General features: G+C 51.9%; 1 protein-coding gene across 1 annotated transcript in view; it reads left to right on the forward strand.

Annotated features, from left to right (window-relative positions):
* GPR26 (G protein-coupled receptor 26) overlaps positions 1 to 14,854 on the forward strand; it is a 32,873-nt gene extending 18,019 nt beyond the window's left edge. Inside the window, exons 3-4 of the mRNA XM_059395952.1 lie at positions 6,507 to 6,779; positions 13,892 to 14,854. Coding sequence (XP_059251935.1) covers positions 6,507 to 6,738 — 232 coding nt within the window. The 3' untranslated portion in view covers positions 6,739 to 6,779; positions 13,892 to 14,854. The remainder of the gene's footprint in view (positions 1 to 6,506; positions 6,780 to 13,891) is intronic.
* The last annotated feature ends 5,505 nt before the right edge of the window (positions 14,855 to 20,359 follow it).

Raw genomic sequence — 20,359 nt, forward strand, 5'->3', positions numbered from 1 at the left:
CGCGCTGCACTGCTCTGCTTCTCCCCTGAGAGCACAGGGGTTCCCGCTCTCCTCCCGGAAGGAAGTGGGTGCTGTGACCCACTCAGAACCAGAAAGCTGCTGTTTGGGGGATGACCGGGAACCAGCTGTCCAGGTGTCACTTAAACCCATCACTGAGCTGCCAGCTGGGAAGCTAATCTTTGTCCCCACTCTGCAGCGGCTGAGTATCCACTTGGCCTGTTTTGCCGCTTGCTTCCATTCCAGCCTTATAAACAGGAGCGCGTGCAAGGGGCCAGGTCCCAATCTGGACTGCCATGGTGAACGCTGGGAGCTGGCAGAACTGGAACATTGGAGAACGGGCTTCTGCTATGACCTCTGCCACATTTTTGAGTTGAGCAGGAAGATCTGGCTGGCTGGGAGAGGGGTCCCCAACTCTTCCTATCTGCCTGATAACTTTCTTAGATTGGAAAAGCATCATTCTTGGGTCAAGAACCATTCAGGTCTTCAGATAGATCCTCTAGCTCCTCTTAGAGAACACAAAGTCTTGATAACTGCACCTGTCACCTATCACTGGACACCTGTAATGCACCTAGGAGTTACCAGTACACACCGATTGCATCTAGTACAGCTCTCCTGCAAGCTAAGTGCAGAGCTTCAGAGGGGAGATGAGTTACCTAAGGTCACAGCAGTAACAACTGGCAGAATTAAGGGTTAAGGGTCAGTGTCAAGCCTGTCGGCCATAATTTAACCTTGCAGCCTTGCTGTATCTCCAAAGCCTAGGAACCAGGCAACTGGAAATATAGACATGCCCATCTACAGGGTGGAGGCCCAGCCTACTCCCTGTGCCCAAGCATCTCAGCGTGAACCCCGACATAGCACCCTGATGCCTATAGATAAAGGCAGGTAGAAGTAGTAGGGATCATCTCTGACCACTTGGCTGATAGCAGCTTGGGTAGACCTGGAGTAGGGCCCAGTGGCCATCAGCTCTGGCAGCTGGACCCATCAGTAGAATTGGTTGGCAAGTGCGGACTATGCAGCAAATACTTTTCAGAAAGATGGTTCCACTGACGGTCCCAACCAAGGAGCCACTTGTGCTGCACCATGGGGCATGTCAGAGGACCCTGGAAAACATTCAGAAATCTCTCCCTTCACTCTTACTGGGAGTCACTACCTTCTATCACATTCACACTGGCTCCCATGTTAAAGCCCTCATGGGTCACATTTGACTTTTTCCAAGTATTTGAGCAGGGTCTGAAGATTCACACAGATTCTCATCCAAAAGCGCTAATTAAATTTTTCTGAGTTAAAATTCACATGTCTAGAAGCATGTGTAAGGCCATTATCTCTGCAGCGACATATGCTTCCGAATAATTACGGTTGTACCAAATCACCGGAATGTGGCTTGGAAGCGCTAGTGGGTCTGACAGCACCATTGTTGTGGCTTTTCAAAGTCATGGAATTATGTAGATGGCAGAGGGGTTTAATATGCAGGAAGTTGTCTGGCGTTAGTATTTTAATAAAATGCCTTCCATTCTAATGTCTCATGAAAAGATAAAGTGTCAGCTTATGACTTACAGGTCTTCAAATACATGCATTCTCCAGGAGTCTTGGAAAGACATCAGGCTGTCTTCCCAAAGACTGTTCTGTGGCCCACGCTGCCTTGGGTGCCTTGAGTGTGTGTGTGTGTGTTGTGTGTGTGTGTGTGTGTGTGTGGTGTGGACATGCGTGCGTGTGCATGGCAGCGTGGGGAGGAGAGGTGAAGGTCTTTGGACCCTGGAACCTGGCCGAGGAGCTGGGACGGGCATCCTGGTGCCAGGCAGGCTCATGGTCGCTGGTGCCCACAGCCCAGGCTTCTGATCCTGGATTTTCCCAGGCCGTGTGAGCGTGGCACATCACCACCGTGGTGTCTCCTCTGTACAGGGCCTCTATCAGGGGGTTGAAACAATGTTTGGGAAGCAGCCATCAAAGCCTTGAGCCCCGGGGGACCTGAAAGGGGAACTGGGTCTGCAGCTGCTGCTCTTCCTGGTCCTGTCCTCACCCCAGAATTTAGTTTCCTTCAAGATTCCCACTGTCGAGCAGAATGGAGACACGGGTCTCCCTCTCCCTGGAGTTTCAGAGAACGTCTTGCAGTTCTGGCAAAGGTACCCCATCCTCCCTCCGGGGACCAGGACCGCCAGGCTGCGGGGTGAGGGTGAGACCTAGGGGTGAAGGGCGAGGGGGTGGGGGCTTCCCGGCCTCATCCGCCCTCTGCGGTGACAGTCAGCACAGGGACCTGCCAGTGACCCTGATCTGAGGGCCTCCTGCTGAGAGAGAGGAGCGTGGCTCCCCCCACCGCAGCAAATACAGGGCACAGGGACGCAGGGGTGGGCCAGGCCCCTCGGACGGGTGCAGTGAGATGCAGGGAGAGCGTCTGCGGGCATCTCCTGTGTGTCGCCCTGGGGAACGAGAATCTGTTACTGGGCTCTGCTCCCTATCTATGAGCAGACCCCAGCCAGCAGCATTTCACGGCTCCCCCCACGCTGGCAGTGTTTGGATCCGCCCCCCCCCCCCCCCGGGTACTTGCAGGGCCTGCCTGAAGGACCTGCTGCAGAAGCATCTGGAATGCAGGAAAGCAGGCTCCTGCCCCTTTTCCCCCTCTCTCCAGGCTGCCCTGCGGACCCAGAGTGCGGGCTCTCACTGCGGGGTGTTTGAGCAGGGAGCTGTGTCAGGGCGGTCGGGGGCAGGGGCAGGCTTGTGTGTGTTGTGAGCGCAGAAGCATAAACGTTTTCCCCGGAGTAGAGCCCGCTGGCAGAGGTTTTCCTGGTTCGTATCCCAGGCAGTAAATACATGGAGAGTCACTTTGGTGCCTGATGGAAGTCAGGGATGGGGGGCAGGGAGCTCTGCTTTTCAGAGGTCCAAGACGACTCAGTGCCCAGTGCCGCAGCTTCAAACCCTGGGCTCTGTCCGGCTCGCTGCACACAGGGCTGTAGGAACGGGGCGGGGACTTGGTGCTCTGCTGTGTCGTTTCGGCCACAGACAACTGGCCCTGCCTAACCCACCCCTGCCTCTCTAGTGGCTTCCTCACTGGGTGTGTGTTAGTGCCCCAGAGCCGTCGGAGCCAGCTACCGCTAACCACAGAGGTGTATTGACTCCGCTCCAGAGGCTGCAAGTCCAAGATCGAGGTGATGGCAAGGTTGACTCCTTCTGAAGCCGGGGATGAGGGAGAATTTGTTCCAGGGCTCTCCCCTGGCTTCTGGGGTCTGCTGTCAGCCTTTGGCATTCCTTGGTTTATGGAAGCATCCCCCAGTCTCTGCCTTTGGCTCTGCCTGGCCTTCTCTATGTGTGCATCTGTGGCCAAATTTACCCCTTTGATAGGGACACTGGTCATGTTGGGTTGGGGCCACCCATCTCCAGGCTGAGTCCATCCTAACTGATGACATTTGTAATAACCCTACTTCCAAGTAAGATCACGATCTGAGGTCTTGGGGGTTAGGACTTCCACACATGAATTTCAGGGAGACTGTTCAACCCACAGCAGGTGACACACCAAAGAGAAACAAAGTACCACATTCTGAACACCTACGCCCAAGAATCCCTAAACTCGGGGCACTTGGGTCAGCCTTCCAGGGCAGGAGCGGGGAGTTCATTTGTCCACCATGTGCTTTTCCCTTTCAGTAAAGAGGAAAGAGGCACAGCATGGCAGGAACCTTTCAGCATGCAGTGACCTTGCCCAGGCGGAGAGTAAGACTGATCAGAACAGGAGCTCCCCTTTCCCAGAGGGGAAGGCACTCGGGGGCCTGAGCAGAGCTAGACCTGGCATAAGAGGAGCTGGAGGTTCCCTATTACAGGGTTATCTGTAAGGGGCCATGTGGTATCCCTGCCCAGATCTAGAATGAGAAAGAAGCAGTTGCGGCAATGTGGACATCCCAGTGCCTTCTCGGTCCCCTTGAGCTGGGAGAGCTAGGTCGGCGCAAAGCCAGTCACAACAGGTGCACAGCGTGGAGCAGGGGTCCACGCGCTCAGGAGGTGCCGGAAGTGGGTCTGCCAGCCACGTCTGAGCACAAAAGGGGGCGGCGCCCCAGCAGCCTGGCCCAGCAGCCCCCACAGAGCAGCGTCCAGGCTTGTGCTGACCCAGAGTCTGTCTTTGCCTGAGGCCTTGCTGGAGGCCACACACCGGCTTTTCAGAGCAGGAGTCCTCGTGTGTACTGTGGCCGGCGGCTGGTGCCAAAGTCCCCAGGCAGCACAGGACTGTGGAGAAGGGCTTCTCAGGCTGGGAGACATGGAGAACTAATCTTGTCTCATCTGCGGTGTGGGATCTGAGCCCCGGCACTCGGGCTGCATTCGGTGGAACCTGGTTTCTGTGGAGGAGCCGCCGGCTCGCTGAGCCTGGAAATGAGAATGACACCGGCTCTCCAGGAGAATTGTTCATCGAGTAATTTACCCAATGGAGACCGGGAATTATTACGGACCCTGGCGGAGAATTGAGACTTTACATTAAATCTCTGAGAAGCAAACAAAATAGATTTTATCTATTAATTATCTAGTGGTAAAATTTTACATTGTCCCGAATCATTGTATTCTGTGACATCTACAGAACCTGAAAATAGTAATGTTCATCTTGCTGGATGGTTTAATGATATTTGGCTCTTTGATAAGTCCTCTTGGGAAGGCCAAGAATGCTAAGACTGAATTTAGCGACACGGAGGAGAGCAGACATTTTGGTAAAGCCATTTGGCATCACATAGCAACAACGTGCTGGCGTTCAGCTCTTTCATTGTTATTATTAGGTGTGAATTCTAAATTCAGGGTTTTTGTCCCCTTAAAGTCATCACTTCCCAAAATAGGTTTCTTAAAAGTACAGCTTTCCCAGATGCTAACAGCTCCATTCCCCCCATTCGGGCTAACGAGGACATGAGCAGAAATGAGGTCACATTTTCCCACGAGGTCAGAGGGCAAGCGTAGCCGGTGTTTCTGGAAATAGGAAACCAAATAGGGGGGTTCATTAAGGGTCAAAAAAGGGGCATTGTGGGAGCCCTGGGTGACTCAATCAGTTTGCATCTACCTTCAGCTCAGGTCATGATCCCGGGGTCCTGGGATCGAGTCCTGCTTCAAGCTCCCTGCTCAGGGGGGAGTCTGCTTCTCCCTCTGCCTGCTGCTCCCCCGTTTGTGCGTGCACTCTCTCTCTCTTTCTCTCTGTGGCAAACAAATAAAATCTTTTTTAAAAGGTGGGGGTCGTTATGACAATGGAGGCTTGAACTCTACCATCTTTCCCTTCCTTCCCTTCATGGGCTTGTCCTTACCACATCGGCCCAAAGAACGCCAGGGAAAGCACTCCGGTTGGCCGCACAGAGTAATGGCCCAAGCTCAGTCTCTTCTGGGGACTCCCCTGGGCAGCCCCCCACCGTGAGAACCGCGGCTGCCTGGCTGCCTGCCGTCGCACACACACCTCTGCCCCGGGGGGAGGACAGGGGCCAGAACCAGGGGAGCGAGCAGGTGCCAGACCTTCCTCTCTGACTTCCTGCTGGGTGACCCTAGGCGACCCCTTCTCTTCTCTGGGCCTCAGGTTCCTCATTTGGCAGTGGGCAGGGAGAGGGTAACTTGGGATCTCCAAGCCATGGCCTTTTCTACCTTATATCCGTGCTGGATAAGGTCCAAATAGGGCCACTGGTGCTGGAGACACTTGAGAGTAAGTGGCTTGATCTGGGATGGGGTTGGGGGTATTCCATTTACAGAGAAGAAGGCTTTCACTTCCTCACAACCTGGTACTAGGACCCCTGAGTGGAGTTGTCTGATGGGCACCAGGAGACTTCCAGAAAAAGGCCCCTTTGAGACATGGGCTGTATCTCCCCTGTATCATGAGGTCACTTGAGGGGACCCTGACTATGGCGGTGGCCCAGGACCACCAGAATCAAAACCCTGGGAAGAGGCCTTTGACACCTGTGGATTCTTCCTGATGTAGGACGTACGCTGAGCTTTGCAGAACGGTTGCAAAGTTGCTCTCAGCCCTCCTCCCAGGCAATCTTCTTAGGAGGCCAGAGCTGGGTTTGAAGCAAAGCACCAGTGTCTTCTAGTCGAAGAGGTGACCTTATTCGGCTGCCTCCTTTTCCATAGCAAACCAACAGGCCCAAGGAGGGGAAATGACTTGCCCAGGGTCCCCTAGCAGGACAGGAGGAAAGCTGGAGCCAGGGGCCAGGTCACTATTAGCCACTAGTCTATTACTTAGGTATGCCTGGGTTCCAGAGTCAGGCAGACTGGGGTTCAAATCCTGCCTTTACAGTTTACGGGCTGCGTGACCTTAGGCAAATTCCTTAACCTCCTTGTCTATCTATTGCCTTACATGGAGCTAGTCCCCTCTCCCCGGGGCCCACGGAGTCACACGTGTACAGTGCGCTGTTACTCCGGAGCTGGAATGAACTCAGAGCCCGTGGAGGCCCACCGCCCCTTCCTGTTTCTGCCGTAAGTTGCCGTGGAGGAGGCAACTACAGCAGAGAGCCTGAGGCTTGGCCAAGAGGCTATGCTCTCAGTAACGGGCTCCCGTGTCTCCGCAGGCTGGTGGAGCTGTCTTCCTCGGTGCCCATCGGCTCCCACTGGGGGGTGCTGTCCAAGTGCTTGGCCTACAGCAAGGCCGCGTCGGACCCCTTCGTGTACTCCTTACTGCGACACCAGTACCGCAAAAGCTGCAAAGAGATCCTGAACAGGATCCTCCACAGACGCTCCCTCCACTCCTCGGGCCTCACGGGCGACTCCCACAGCCAGAACATTCTGCCGGTCTCCGAGTGAAGGACGCCGCTCTTGCTGGAGACGGAGGAATGAGACAGTTGGTGAGAAGCGGGAAGGGAGGGCTCGGGGTCCTGGGCGGACTCCTCCAGCTGCCACCCCCCTGGCCGGCCCAGCGATGCCTGCTCCCTGGTTCCTCAAGGGCAGAGGTTGGACCGTTCCTGTTTTGCACCAAAGGATGACCGAGGTTACTCGCTCTGGGCTTTCCTTTCAGAGGAGCTCCTTTGAGCTCCTGGACTCAACCAGAGACTCCCCAGGAGTGACGCCAAGTCTGGTCACGATCAAGGACACGCAGCGCTGGTGGCAGGTGGGGAAGCATGGCGTCCACCTGCTCCCTAACCCCTGGGCGTTGGGCTCCACGCTGAAGAGTGGTGGTGGTCTCCATGGGATGTGAGTCATGCTGAACGTGAGGTTGGCAGCGGCCTTTCGGCCTTACCTCCAGCATGGCTGCTCTTCTCCACGTGGTCGTGGTGGCGGCTTTAACCCAAATCTCACCCAGCTGGTAGTCACCAAATTGTGCTCAGCTGGGACTCGGGACCCTGAGTCCCAGGGGAAAATGTTGAACGACTTGCTGCTGCCCCATTGTGGCTGAGCCGTGGTCTTAGAAATGGTTCTGTTGGGTTGAACTCTGGTCCCCCATGTGTCCACAAGAGCTAACATTTGTGTGTGTAGACGATCTTAGCCTGAAAATGGTTTAAACAGGCAGTCACCTTCTTCTGATTCACCCGTCCTAACCGCTGGAGCCAAGGAGAGGCAGGAGGAAGGAGGCTGCCTGGTGCCCCCACCCCTGGTTGTCACCTGAATTTGCAGGAGGCTTTTCACCTCCAGCTGGTCCTGTGAGAGGCCCCTACAAGAACTGACCCGAGCAGGGGTTCGATGGGGTTGATATTGGTTGTAAGGCCCTGGGCTCCATGATCCCAGTGGCTACACATCTGGTCTCTGTGAGTCTATCAGCAGAAAGTGGAGGCTGTTCCAGGTGATCAAGAATGTGCCCTGTGCTAGTGAAGAGAGGGTAACATTTTTATGGAAAATGATCGCTTTGATATCTCTGCCAAACCATTAGCAGCTCCATCTTGATTTACGGAAAGCCAAGGTGAGTGGGCCGTGCTCTCTGCCCATCTGTCTTTGTTTACCATTTCGGATGATATGTGAATGCCAAGAGGGTTATTTCTCCGTCCTCTGTTCTGATGCCTCTCGGGTAGAAAGGACGGGGAGCCACAGACTCTGATGGCTCGTCTCTCCAGCTCTCTGTGTCCTAGCTTTGGAAGTACAGGGGGAGGACACTGTCCAGCACAGACCAAGTGGCAAGAGTCTAACATTTTTTACTGCCGAGGGCCCCAGTATGGAAAGACAGAGAAGTGTTGTGCACATTTCCTTGAAAAGATGTTGTGGAAATTACCTTAGCTCCCCATTTAGAAAAGAGATAGCTGAGCCCAGCCTAGTCTTGCCTACTTTCCAGGTTTTCATGGGACAGACATGGCCTCCCAGGCCTTGGCGCCTGTCAGTTCTAGTTGGAGGTGTGCTCACACTGCCTGGAGGAGCCCGTGGGGCACATCCCTCCCCAGCTCCGTGTTGAGGGACATCACGTTGGTAGCTTGAAATCAGCCATGATGGGAATACTTATGCCAAGAAAATCAGCAAAATCTAAAACCAGGACTTCCGCCCTGAGAGCCGGTGGTCCAGCGTCCCCCAGCATACCACTGCCCAGACATGACTTTGTGCTCTGATTCACAGCACGTTCGTTTGAATCAAGTTTGAATCACAGCAGACATTCATTTTAGTGGAACTTTCCTAGTGACAAGCAGCTGTTCACGCCCACCCCACAGTCCCAACCCCAAAAGTACCGATGAGGTTGCAAACAAGAATGAAGCCAAGAAGGTAGGCACGATTGAATCCTACAATCTCCCTTTCCATGCAAATATTCTCCAAATTGGGCGACAGAAGAGTAGTGACCTAGTAGGTGAGGCTAATAGGCAGTCAAGTTCAAGCAACAACCTTGTTTTCATCCGAGTTGGGGAATGACTATGTCAAATTCTCTTTCTTCTTGTCCTGTGTATGCGACCTGTTATACTCCCAGAGGCAAATGGATCACTTTCACCTCTTCCTGAGCTAAAAAACAAACAAACAAGCAAAACCAAAAGATCTCTCACCCACAATACCACAAATCTTAGAAAGATACATATCATAATTTTTGCCAAGCTCCTAGGACTGCTAAAGTGAAAACACACACCATAAAACCAGTTGTGTTGGCATCATGTAGACAAAAGACCAAAGAAGTCAGCCGGAGGGGTGTTTTCACTATTGTCTGGACAGACATTAAGAGTCAAGGAGAAGCAAGGAGAAAGCATTAGCGGTCAGCACCGACCAGCTCAGCTGTAATTACCTTTAGATGAGTGTTGGTGTTCATCGATACCCAGTCTATAAAATTCTCCCCTGGCTTCGTTATTCCCGGGTGAATTATCTACCTCATTTGCTAATTTAATTTATCAAACACAACATGGGTTTCTCAGGTAAAACACTCAGAAACAGCGAGATCAGCGGGTCTGGGAACACTTACTTGACTTCAGTCTAGCATCAGGCTCGATGTGTAAGGCCCAGACTCTGGTGGACGCTGGATCAGGTGGGAAAGAGCTTCAGGAAGCTTAGAACTGAAGCCTGGCCTGGGTGAGGGCCGGGGTCTGATTCCTGCCCCTCCCCCCCACCAGGGCTCTGTCTCTAGCCCTACACAAGCAGAAATGTAGATTTAATTCCTGCCCTGGGAGGCTTTTTCAGTCACCCTGCAACTACTCCAGCTTTTTCTTGCACTTCCTCTAGAAGGAGACGGCACCAGAGCCCTAGGACCCTACCTGAGGGACCACCAGCTCAGGTGAGGGTCCTGGCATCTGGGGTTTGTGTGTCTCATGGTCAGCTGACCTCCGGGAGCGATGTCGCTAAGGGCCAGCCTGTTTTTACTTAGAAAGCGGCTGGGTCATGAGGGAAGTTGACTCGAGCCCCCTGATACCAACAGCCCATGCCTTCTGGGGTTCAGCTCAGTCTCCTGTCACCCTGAGCAATAAACCTCTCTCGTGTCACTGAAATTAGTTTTCTTTCTCATGGTGCTCTTCTCTCTGAGAGAAGACAGACAGGACAGGCCATGCCCACGCGCAGGCAGGGAGACGATGCCTGGGGTATAGCCTATGGCCGTGCATTTCTAGAATGTAACCCAAATGCAGGATAACTCAGATGGCCCATGGTCTTAATGAGGATATTTTATCAGGTGCCAGAAATTCCTTGCATTGGCTCCTTTCCTTTGGACCATGAGCACCCCAGGAGAGAGTGAGGTCCGGGATATATTTGTGCCCCCCCCCCCTCCTTTCTGGAAGGTCTAAAGCACCTGGAACAGCTTTTGGCTTGTGAACTTCATTATCCACAGGAAACACCAAGGGAGCGTGTTTAAGATGCAGATTCCGGTACCCTCTCCTCAGAGATTGGCCCGAGGCAACCTGGGATTCTGCACTGTCGAACCTCCATGCCCCGGCCACTGCGGCCGGGGGCCCCCCAGCTCTCCCCTGAGAAGGGGATCTGGGACACGTGGACACACTCCGTGGAAAGCTGGGCCTTCCTAAATATCTCTGTTTGTCCTGTAACTTTCCCCAAATCTCCAGACAGTTCAGTCTTCAGCCTCATTTAAGGGCTGAGTCATTTTGCTCTCAGAGCGACAATGCGCTCACTCCGTGAAATTCTGAAATTCTAAAAACCCATCTTCAGAGACTCTGGTGGAAGAGCTGCCACCCTCCCCTCCAGAGGTATTTGCAAAGCAACCTCATTCCATTCCCAGGGGCTCCCTGGGAAGTGCGGGTGTCCGCGGTGGGGTCGGCAGAATATAGCAGCACCGGCTGGCTGGGGGCCGGGACACTTTGTTAGAGAGCAGGAAACTGGCTCTTAGAGGGTCCCGTGGGGACATGTGCTTGGGTCTCCTCTCCGCCTCTGCCTGGGCAGCCCGGCTGTGGGAGCCGATGGCCTCTGGGTCCTCTGCTGCCAACCACAGCTAGCCCAACGCCCTTCCCACCCAGCCTCAGTCCCCGGGAGTGGAGCCAGGCCAAGGTCAGGCCAGAGGGAGACAGTGATGGATGCCAACCCCTGAGTGTGGGTCTGTTTTTGGTTCCCCACTTCATCCAGCAAGGCTGACCCAGTCTGGGCCCCCCGGGAGCCGCTCCTCATAGTGACTGTGGTCTGTAGCCCTAACAGCTCATGGGTACTGAGGGAAACTTACAAGCCAGTGCTGTGCTGAGTGCTTTCGGGCCATGTTTCCATGGGTCATCACCATGACCCTAGGACGTAGGGACTGGCATCTCCTTTTCAGACTGCTGGGAAGGTCTGTAAGTCCTGGGGTAGCAGTTAGAGATGTGTGAGGGGCAACACAAAACAGGCCGTGGGCTCCAGAAGGGCAGGCCGGTGCTGATAGGACGTCGCAGCCGCACCCAGCTGGGGCAGCTGCAGGCACAGCAGGTGTCTTTCCATCCCAGCAGAGAACCCCTTGCTCCCAGCTTCGGTGCTAATGCCCTCACCCCCCAGCCGGGCCCTGGGGCCCCTCCCAGCACACGGCCGCCCCTTGCTTGGGAAGGACCCCTCTAGACTTCTCTTTCTCTAGGAGAATTCGGTGAGAGGGGGGAAGGACTGAGCAGCCGCTTCTGTACCTGGGATTTATGCTTCCCAGGCCCTTTTCACCTCCAAGAAATCTATCTGACGAGATGTCTTAGGTGTTTGAGGACTCACTGTTAACCTGCATTTTCCCGAAACTCTGGGCCAGTTGCCCTTAGGATATCAGAACAACACAGCAGTGTCCTGAAGCCAGACAGGTTCCCGTGGAAGACCCTGGTGTTGGCTTCGGACCCCAGGCTGAGCTGGCCATAAGTAGAGGTTGGATGGAGGTGTCCTCCCCAGTTTGCTTTTTGGAGTTCGGAGGAGAACCGTGGCTGAGGCGGTGTGGCTTGTAAGCCTCTCCACGTTCCCAACAGTCTCCCACTTTCTCTCCAGACCACTTGCCCTTTTAGCCCCCAAAGAGCTAGTCCAACCCTTGGCCAGCTGCCTTTGTCCTGCTGCTGGCAGAAGCCTTGGCCCGGGGCGAGGGAGGAGAAGCAGGACTCTCAGGCTTGCTGTGGCATCTCCAATTTGGACAGAGCCATGACGTCAAAGGCCTCCTTGTGCCTCCTTCCATAAAAACGGGCCATGGACTTGCTCATCTTCCTGGGCAATCTGTATCGGGACAGGGAAGTGGCTGGGACATGTGGCTTTGGGCAGCCTGGCCTAGATAGCATGGCACATGCGGTGGAATTGGTTGGGGTGGGGGGCAGGAAAGCAGAGTCCCGGAGCCAGGGAGGGAGGGACATGGGGCAGCTGCAGGCTCCAGCCCAGAACTGCAGCCCAGAACGTGCCTGTCCCTCCTTGGATGTTTCCTGAGCACCTTCTCTGTGCCCAGCCCGATGCTGTATCAGCCTCTGCGGGAGACAGGGCTGCCCAGGAGGGGTTGAGCACACTGCTCGGGGGTGCAGAGTGGGGGCTGAAGCACTTGACCAGTGGGGAAGGAGGGTTCTGGGAGGCTTTTCAGAGGTGAGGACACTGGCCCAGAACATGTAGTAGGACAAACAGAGACAAGACACAGAGGAGAGGTGAAAGTGCCTGGGAAGGAGGCTCATGGGCTCAGAGCTTGGTGCGTGCCCAGGATTGGTGTCGGCTGAGTCCAGAGGAGAAAAAGTGCCTCCTGGGAGAGTGACTGATCTGTGGACCATGAGAGATGATCCAAGTTTTGGAGTTAGGATACTGAAATGAGGTCTCTTAGAGAGAATGCGGAGGGAAATCGACATGCACCTAGCTACTAAAAAGAAAAGGAACAGAAGAACGAAGGAAGGTAGGCAAGAGGGAAGGAAGGACGGACGGACGGAAGGACGGATGGACAGAAGGAAGGAAGGGCCAGAACAAACTACATTTATTTTAAGGGACATCTACATTTAACAGTGAGTGGGAGGAGGGCATATTTCATTGTTCACAAACCAACCACGTTGGCCAGGGCACCTCCCTGACAATATGCACGAGGGGCACAGAGGTGTGTCTTCAGTAGTGAGGGTGCATAGGCTCTGTCACCGCCGGGTCCTGACGGCCACTGCCACGCACCCCTGGGGACGACTGGAGGAATTCGCACACCCGGAGCAGCCACGGTGGCGAAAGCTGCTCTCGTACCGTGTGGCAGGTCAGCCACACTGCATTCACACCCACACCGCCATTGGGCTTGTACTGTTGGCTCGCACAACGTCATGTAAAGATGTCTCTAGCATTTCAAGGTCAGTCGTTATGAATCCACTCAGTCTTAGCAGGGCTGGAATGGCCATATTTAAAGATTTTTAAAATAATTTAGATTGTGGACTCAAAGGACTGTGCGCACCTTTGGGAATGCGTGTGCTCCTAGGAAGACCATCGTAGCATTTCCTGAGTCCTTTCTTCCACGGGCTGGTGACTCTAGAGTTGGGATCTTATTTCTCCCCTGATGCAAAGGGTTGTTGCACGTATTCAAGAGAACCTCAGGTCCATGTTTCAATAGTTTCAAAGAACCCAAGATCTGTATTTGGACATGGAAACCCACTCTGATCATCCCCATCAAGGTCCTGGCCTTGATATCACCCCATCCTGTCCAGAGGGAATGTGTTTGGGAGAGAATCAGATGCCATCACGATGGCACACCTCGGTTAGCTTCATCTGAGTCGGTCCATTTCCTGATGACCAGATACCAAAGCCCCAGCCCCTAAAGGCTCAGCCTGCCATTGCCTTGCCTCCAAGTCTTTTAATACCAAATCCTTGCTTGAATTACTTGCAACCTAACCCTATGCTCTAAAAACCTTTAAATGCCAAGTTCCCCTGAAAACTGAAATCATTCCAAACCTCAACAATCCTGTTTTACAACAAGCATGTAAATAGGACCTCCTCTGGAACATTCGAGGGACATTTAATGAGGATGGTGTCTCGTCAAGCCCATCAAGGTGTCCCCAGGGGAAACCTGGTTAATTGCGGGTCACATACAGCATTGGCAGCCCAGGGACACATCATAAAGAAGTCTTGTCCTCCCCTCATTACCACACAGGGCATTTTTCTAGGTATTGGAATAAGCCTGTCTTTACATTTGTAGGCTCATTTGGGAGAAGAGATTGAAGCCCTTGCCGCTTGGACGTGTGTTACCATTTTGGTGAGACAGCTCCTAGGAGGACATGAATCTGTCGCTCTGTTGAGGTGTCCGGTGGAGGCCAACCTCCCTATTCATCTTCCCTCATGGAGCACGCCTGTCTCCCACCCAGAGGCTTTGCCCTGCTCAGTGCCCAGCTCGAGAGCACCAAAGTCAAATTCTCAGTTGACCTTGAGTTATCATAGGTTTCATTATTTGTTAGTGTCTGTGCAAAGTGGGGAGGGGGACTTATGCTGTCTGTAGCTTGGGGCATCCAGAGAACAGACCAATGGATGACAAAAGGGAGCCCACCTTAAGGAAACCTAAGTATGCGCCACCTCGTTTATCATTCCACATGGAAATGTACGTTGTATATGGACACTTGAAAAATACTTTCGGAAACCAGGATTTAGAAAAATAAAAGATTTCACTCCCGGAGACAAAGTGATCTGGCTCCTGTACCATGTTCTATCCCTAACGTCAGACCCATAGGAAAATGGAGATGTTTCTGTTGGAGCAAATGTGCCCATGAACACGTGTGTCGTGCTTCTGTGTGCCCATGAGTATATGCGTATGGGTCAGCGTTCACAGACTCAAACAGCCGCATATGGAGTAAAAAAAAAAAAAAAGGAAACAAAATTTTAGCAGCCTCTAATGTTTAACTTTGTATTGTAGCTTTAACTTTATTTTCTCCTAATTTATTAAACAGAAATATAGCTCCATTATACACGTGCACACACACACACACACATTATTAGAAGCCCCCCAATGTGACAATATTACCTTTCATGTAATACACTTGCCAACACTGTTTTTCTGTTGCAACAGGAATCAAGAATTTTGAATCCAAGGCCAATGTTGCCTGCTCTGTTTACAATGGCTTGTGTTTTGTGAAAACATATCAAATGTTGTAATATATTTTTATGATAGAATCGATAGTTAATACGGGGGGATGGGAGGGGAGGGAGGAAGTATATATTGTGATTCTGTCCAATAAAGCCTCCTGTTATAAAATCTTGTCCACACTTTGATGTCCTGGTATGAGCACATTTTTATCATGTACAATACAAGTTAGTTGTCAGAAATGTTGGCTTTACGATGCTTCACGGTGGGACATAAGTACCTACGTCTTTTCTCGCCTATCTTCCTGCATCGTGTTCTATTTTCTCTCCCGTCTCTGCTCTACAGATGCCTGGGCCCTCACACAACCTTCTGGGGTAGGTCTGCCTCCTTTGGGATGATCTCTTGACTCACCCAAACCCACAGCAGTCACACTTCTTCAAACACATGTGTCCGGGAGCCGACTGCCTGACACTGGGATACCAAATACTATTCAGCTTTGCCACTCTGGGCCCAATTCCTTAGGCTTGGCTGACGGTGACCAGGTATGGTCTGGTGTTAGGTTTCCCCAACACCCCTCAAGGACCACAGTCCCTGCCCGGACCTCTCTGGGCCCATGGATGCCTCCAGAATGGCCACAGTGCAGGAGGCATCCTTTTCCTAAGTGAGCTTAGGGTGGGTCCCGCAGACAGCCTCTCAAGGAGTGGGGTCCAGGCCACTGCTCAGACTGGGCCTCTTTGGGTCCTGCGGAGCAGAGCTGAGCACCCAGCAGCCTTGAGGAGGGCTGCTGTGGCCTCAGGGGAGTGGCATGTGAGTCCCAGGCCAGCCCTCAGGGAGCAAGAAAGAGGAGCGAATTGGAATGTCCCAGCAATGGAATGTCGCAGCCGACAGCAGCCTCGTCACCACCAGGGGACATCTCCGGGGCTGGCTGCAGGACACCCTTATGCTGACTAAGGGTGGGAAGAGTTTCAGGTCCTGAGAACCTCTCAGAACCTCTGTGTTCCAGATGCTGAGCTAAGTCCTACCAGAACATCACCTTCTTCAATGCCCTAACACTCCCGCGGGGTCGGTTTTCTTTCTCATAATCATTTTCCAGTTGAGGAATTGTTTCGGTTAATTTCATTGGTCCTTGCCTGGATCCTGGGGTGCCCAGGTATGTGGCTGAACCTTATTTCTGGGGGTGTCTGTGAAGGAGTTTCCAGCTGAAATGAGCACTAGAGTCAGTGGGGCTCCATAAGACAACGGATCTTCCCAGGGAGGGTGGGTCCCACTCTGTCCCACAAGGTCCTCATAGAACAAAAAGGAGGAGCAAGGAAGAATCTGCCCCTTCTGTCCAGACTGTTTGATCCAGGATATTGGTCTGCTCCCGCCCTTGGCTACTCTGGTTCTCCAGCTCTTGGACTTGGAGCAAATTGCACTGCTGGCTCTCCTGGGTCTCCTGCTTACAACGGCTGATCAGAGGACTTCTCAGCCTCCATAACTGCATGAGTCAGTTCCTAGAATAAATTGATGTGCGTGTGTGTGTGTGTGTGTGTGTGTGTGTGTATGTGTGTGTGTATCTATCCTGCTGGTTCTGTTTCTGTAGAGAACCCTGACTGACACAGGAACCTACCGGGTTGGAACAGCTCATGAAAGGTCCCATGGCTGCCGTGCGGGGAGCCCCCTCCAGCCCCACCGGCCTCTCACTTCCGCTGGGCCCCCACAGTCCGGCCGGTGGGCTCTCAGGCAAGCATTATCCTTCAGCATCAATAACCACGTGACTATTTACTACTTCCTTCGTTGTTGACTTTCAGCAAGAGTCAGCGATGAGTGTGAACAAGAGGCATGTTACTTGGTTTGATCACGCAAACCTCTTCCCTCTCTCGGATCCGGACTTCTCATCTTCAGAAATAAAGTTGTGGTGTAAATCAGGCATAGAAATCAATGGAGAAGAATAGGGAGTCTGGAAATAGACCCACATATAGATGGTTGATGGATTCTGACACAATTGCTAAAGCAGTTCAGTAGAAGAAGGATAATCTTTGCAGCAGATCATACTGGAGTGTCGGATATTCACATGCAGGAAGAAATAATAAACCTGACCCACCCCTCAGCCCGTGCTCTAGGCTTGCCTTGACATGTATCCTATACCCAAATGTCGTAAAGACTAAGACCATACAGCTTCCAGAAGAAAACACAGGAGAAGAGCCTAGCAACTTTGGGGCAGGCCAAGGTGTCTTTGATGCAAAAAGCAGGATGGCAAAAAGTCGATGAATTAGATCTCATCATGGTAAATGGTAAGAAAGTGAAAAAACAGGCTACAGAATGGGGAGAATATTTGCAACACACATGTCTAGCAAAAGAATTATATCCAGAATATATAAGAAGACAACCCAATAACAAGGGGAGGGGGCACTTTCAGATAGACCCTTCCAGAGAAGAGCCAACAAGCACACAGAAAGTGCAAATGAAAACCGCGTGAGATCGCACCCCCCCGGGGGGATGGCTGAAATTAAAGCTTAGCCATGCTGAGTGTTGGGAGGACTGGAGCAGCAGGAAGTCCCCTCCACTATTGGCAGGAATGCACCATGACCACTTCGGAGAGCAGTCTGGCACTTTCTTATAAAGGTGGACTTACACTTAGGACAGGAGCCAGCACTCCACCCCTCCAACTGCCCAGGAGAAATGAAAACACGTGTCTGCAGAAAAAGCTGTGCCCACGTGCTCGTAGAAACTTCATTCGTCACAACCTCCACACTGGAAACAACTTGAACATCCATCAACGCGTGAATAAATAACTGGAATATTCTGTAGGATTCCACGGATCCCCCCCCCCCCACACACACACAAAAAGACAAAACTAGTCTGTAGTGACTGGGTGAGTTGGGTTTGGGGTAGGGGGGCTTTTGAAGAGGCACGAAGGCACATTGGGAGTGATAGAAATACTGTGTATTTCCTTATACTGATGGCTCCGCGAGAGGTCACAGTTGTCAGAACTCCCGCAACTGCCGCGCTTCGGATGGGCGCATTTGACGATGCTGTGGACATCCTTAGCACAGCTGAACTGCACACACTTGAAAATGGTTCAGTGGTGGCTCAGCGTGGTTTGATGTCTGACTGTTGATTTTGACTCAGGTCATGATCGCATGTTGTGAGGGTTGTGAGATGAGCCCCGCGTTGGGCTCTGCACTCTGCCTGAAGCCTGCGTAGGAGTCTCTCTCTCTCTCTCCCTCTGCCCCACCCCCCAGCCTCGCTCACAGGCTTGCTCTCTCTTTCTCTCAAAAAAAAAAAAAAAATTGGTTAAATGGTAAAATTGATGTATTTTTTGGCCACAATTTTATAAAAATAAGCACACTGAAAAAATGGGTGTGTTTTATTAGGTATACATTTAAGCTGAATAAAGTTAATTCAACAACAAGGAAAGCTGTAAATCTCTAAGTTTCCCTCCAGCTCCTGGAATTTTTTTTTTTGAAGATTTTATCTATTTATATATGAGAGAGAGAGAGAGAGAGAAAGCATGAGCGGGGGAGGGCAGAGGGAGAGGGAGAAGCAGACTCTCTGCTGAACAGGGAGCCTGGTGTGCAGCTCGATCCCAGGACCCTGGGATTACGACAGGAGCCGAAGGTGGACACTTAACCGACTCAGCCACCGAGGCACCCCCAGCTCCTAGAAATCTTGACCAATACACAAAATGTCTGTTTTTACTATTACCAAAAATTCTTTGCTTCTGCACACTGCCCAAAATTCTCCTAATAAGAGGAAATTCATCCCTACCAAGTCTTCCTTTATATGCCACGGACTTATTGGCAGTCTGTGAACTTTGGGGGCCCCTCCTACAAATTCTAACAAGTTTTTTAAAAGGAGGAAGTAAAATACAGAAGACTTCAAAGTAAACAAATTTTTATTAAAGCGTAGTTTCCAAACTGTTTTTAAAATAGATGTTTGCAATATAGTTATGTGTGTGCTTTCTTGTTAATAGATTGAATGATAAGATCTCATGGCAGTCTAGGAATTACTTTCATCTTAAAAGATGAACCTCAACAATGTTTCAAGTATCAGCAACAATGGAAAAGTGATAGGAAGATGCCTGTGCTTTCCACTGGTGACAAAGTCACAGGCAGCAAACACCCTGTGCACATTTATAATTGAAGGTGCTGCTGAATTTCAGCCAGAGGTGAGTGAAAACGAAGATGGCAATTTTCTTTCTTTTTTTTTAAAGATTTATTTATTGGAGGGGGGGAGAAGTAGAGAGAGAGAGAGAATCTTGAGCAGACTCCCCACGGAGCGCAGAGCCCAGGGCAGGGCCTGAAGAGCATTACCCCTGGGGAGGAAAACACAGAAATATGTGTTCATTCAAGAAAAACCACAGCCTTGATCGACCCCCTCTTTATTTTGTTGGTTTAATCTAAACCTCAGGAGAATGGTGAGGGGTGTTCATTGTATCCACCGTTATCCTATTCTCTGATTCTCTCTGTGAGATTTAAAGGAAGAGGCTGGATCTTGCCTATGTCTGTATACCAGGTGCTCAGCACAGAGCTAGGTACACAGAAGGTACTAAATAAATGTCTCTGTAATTGAATTTCCGTTATTAGCAACACTGTGTGAGGGGCACTTCCATGACATTCTTCTGCTGCCTCCTGACTTCTGCAGATGTTAGGAGTTGCTGAGAATTCTGGATTTCAAGTCAGACTAGTCATCAGGACCCATGCTGCTCGGCATTTCCACAGTTCCAGTCATCACCCTATCACGAGCTTGGACGGGAGAACAAACCTCTCTTAGAAAGGCAGCCTTGTCCTAGCCGGGTCGGAGCTCTGCCATGACACCTGGTGGCCTTTTTGGTACTTGTCTGTTGACCATGACCAGGAGGGACTGTAGGCCTGGGAGCACTGGCCAGTGGGTCTCCAGCTAGACCAGATCGAGTCACGCATCTCCGGCAAGGTCAGAAAGCCCAAGGACTGGAGCCCCTGGGTGGCTCAGTCAGTTAAACGACTGATTCTTGTTTTCAGCTGAGGTTGTGATCTCAGGCTCATGAGATCCAACCCCACTTCGGGCTCTGCACTTAGTGGGGAGTCTGCTTGGGAGTCTCTCTCCCTCTGCCCCTCCCCCCTGCTCTCTCTCTCTCTAAAATAAATTTTAAAAAGCAAGCAAATAAAGAAGCCTAAGGATCCAGGGTCACAATCCCCCCACATGCACCCGTTGTCACTGGAGCGGTGCGGAGATCCCCTTCGACACGTTCCTCTATTCATCTCATTCTTTTAAAACAACTAGCTGCCCAGTGCAGAAACCGGCTCCGGGTCTCATTAGGTGCCTCCTCCTAATTGCGGGTTTCTGAGTCAGCTCAAGGCAGAGCCTCTCATGGAAATTAAACCCAAAGAGAAAGAGAACAAGAAAAGTGCGTGGGAGTTGGATAATTGCGTGTGCGTCTCTAGTGATGGGCTCAGGCAAACAGAGCAGCAGATGGGGTCGAAATGGGAGGAAACACGGAAACGAAGACCGGCTCAGGCAAATGGTGATCGAAGCAAGGCAAGGAATGTTTCTGGACAAGCCTCCAGCTCTTTGGTTGCTGACCTTACCTGGCACTGATGCTGGCGTCCTTCCCTGACTCCTGACTCCCCT

The sequence above is a fragment of the Mustela nigripes genome, chromosome 4, assembly GCF_022355385.1.
Source record: "Mustela nigripes isolate SB6536 chromosome 4, MUSNIG.SB6536, whole genome shotgun sequence".
Classification (NCBI taxonomy): domain Eukaryota; kingdom Metazoa; phylum Chordata; class Mammalia; order Carnivora; family Mustelidae; genus Mustela; species Mustela nigripes.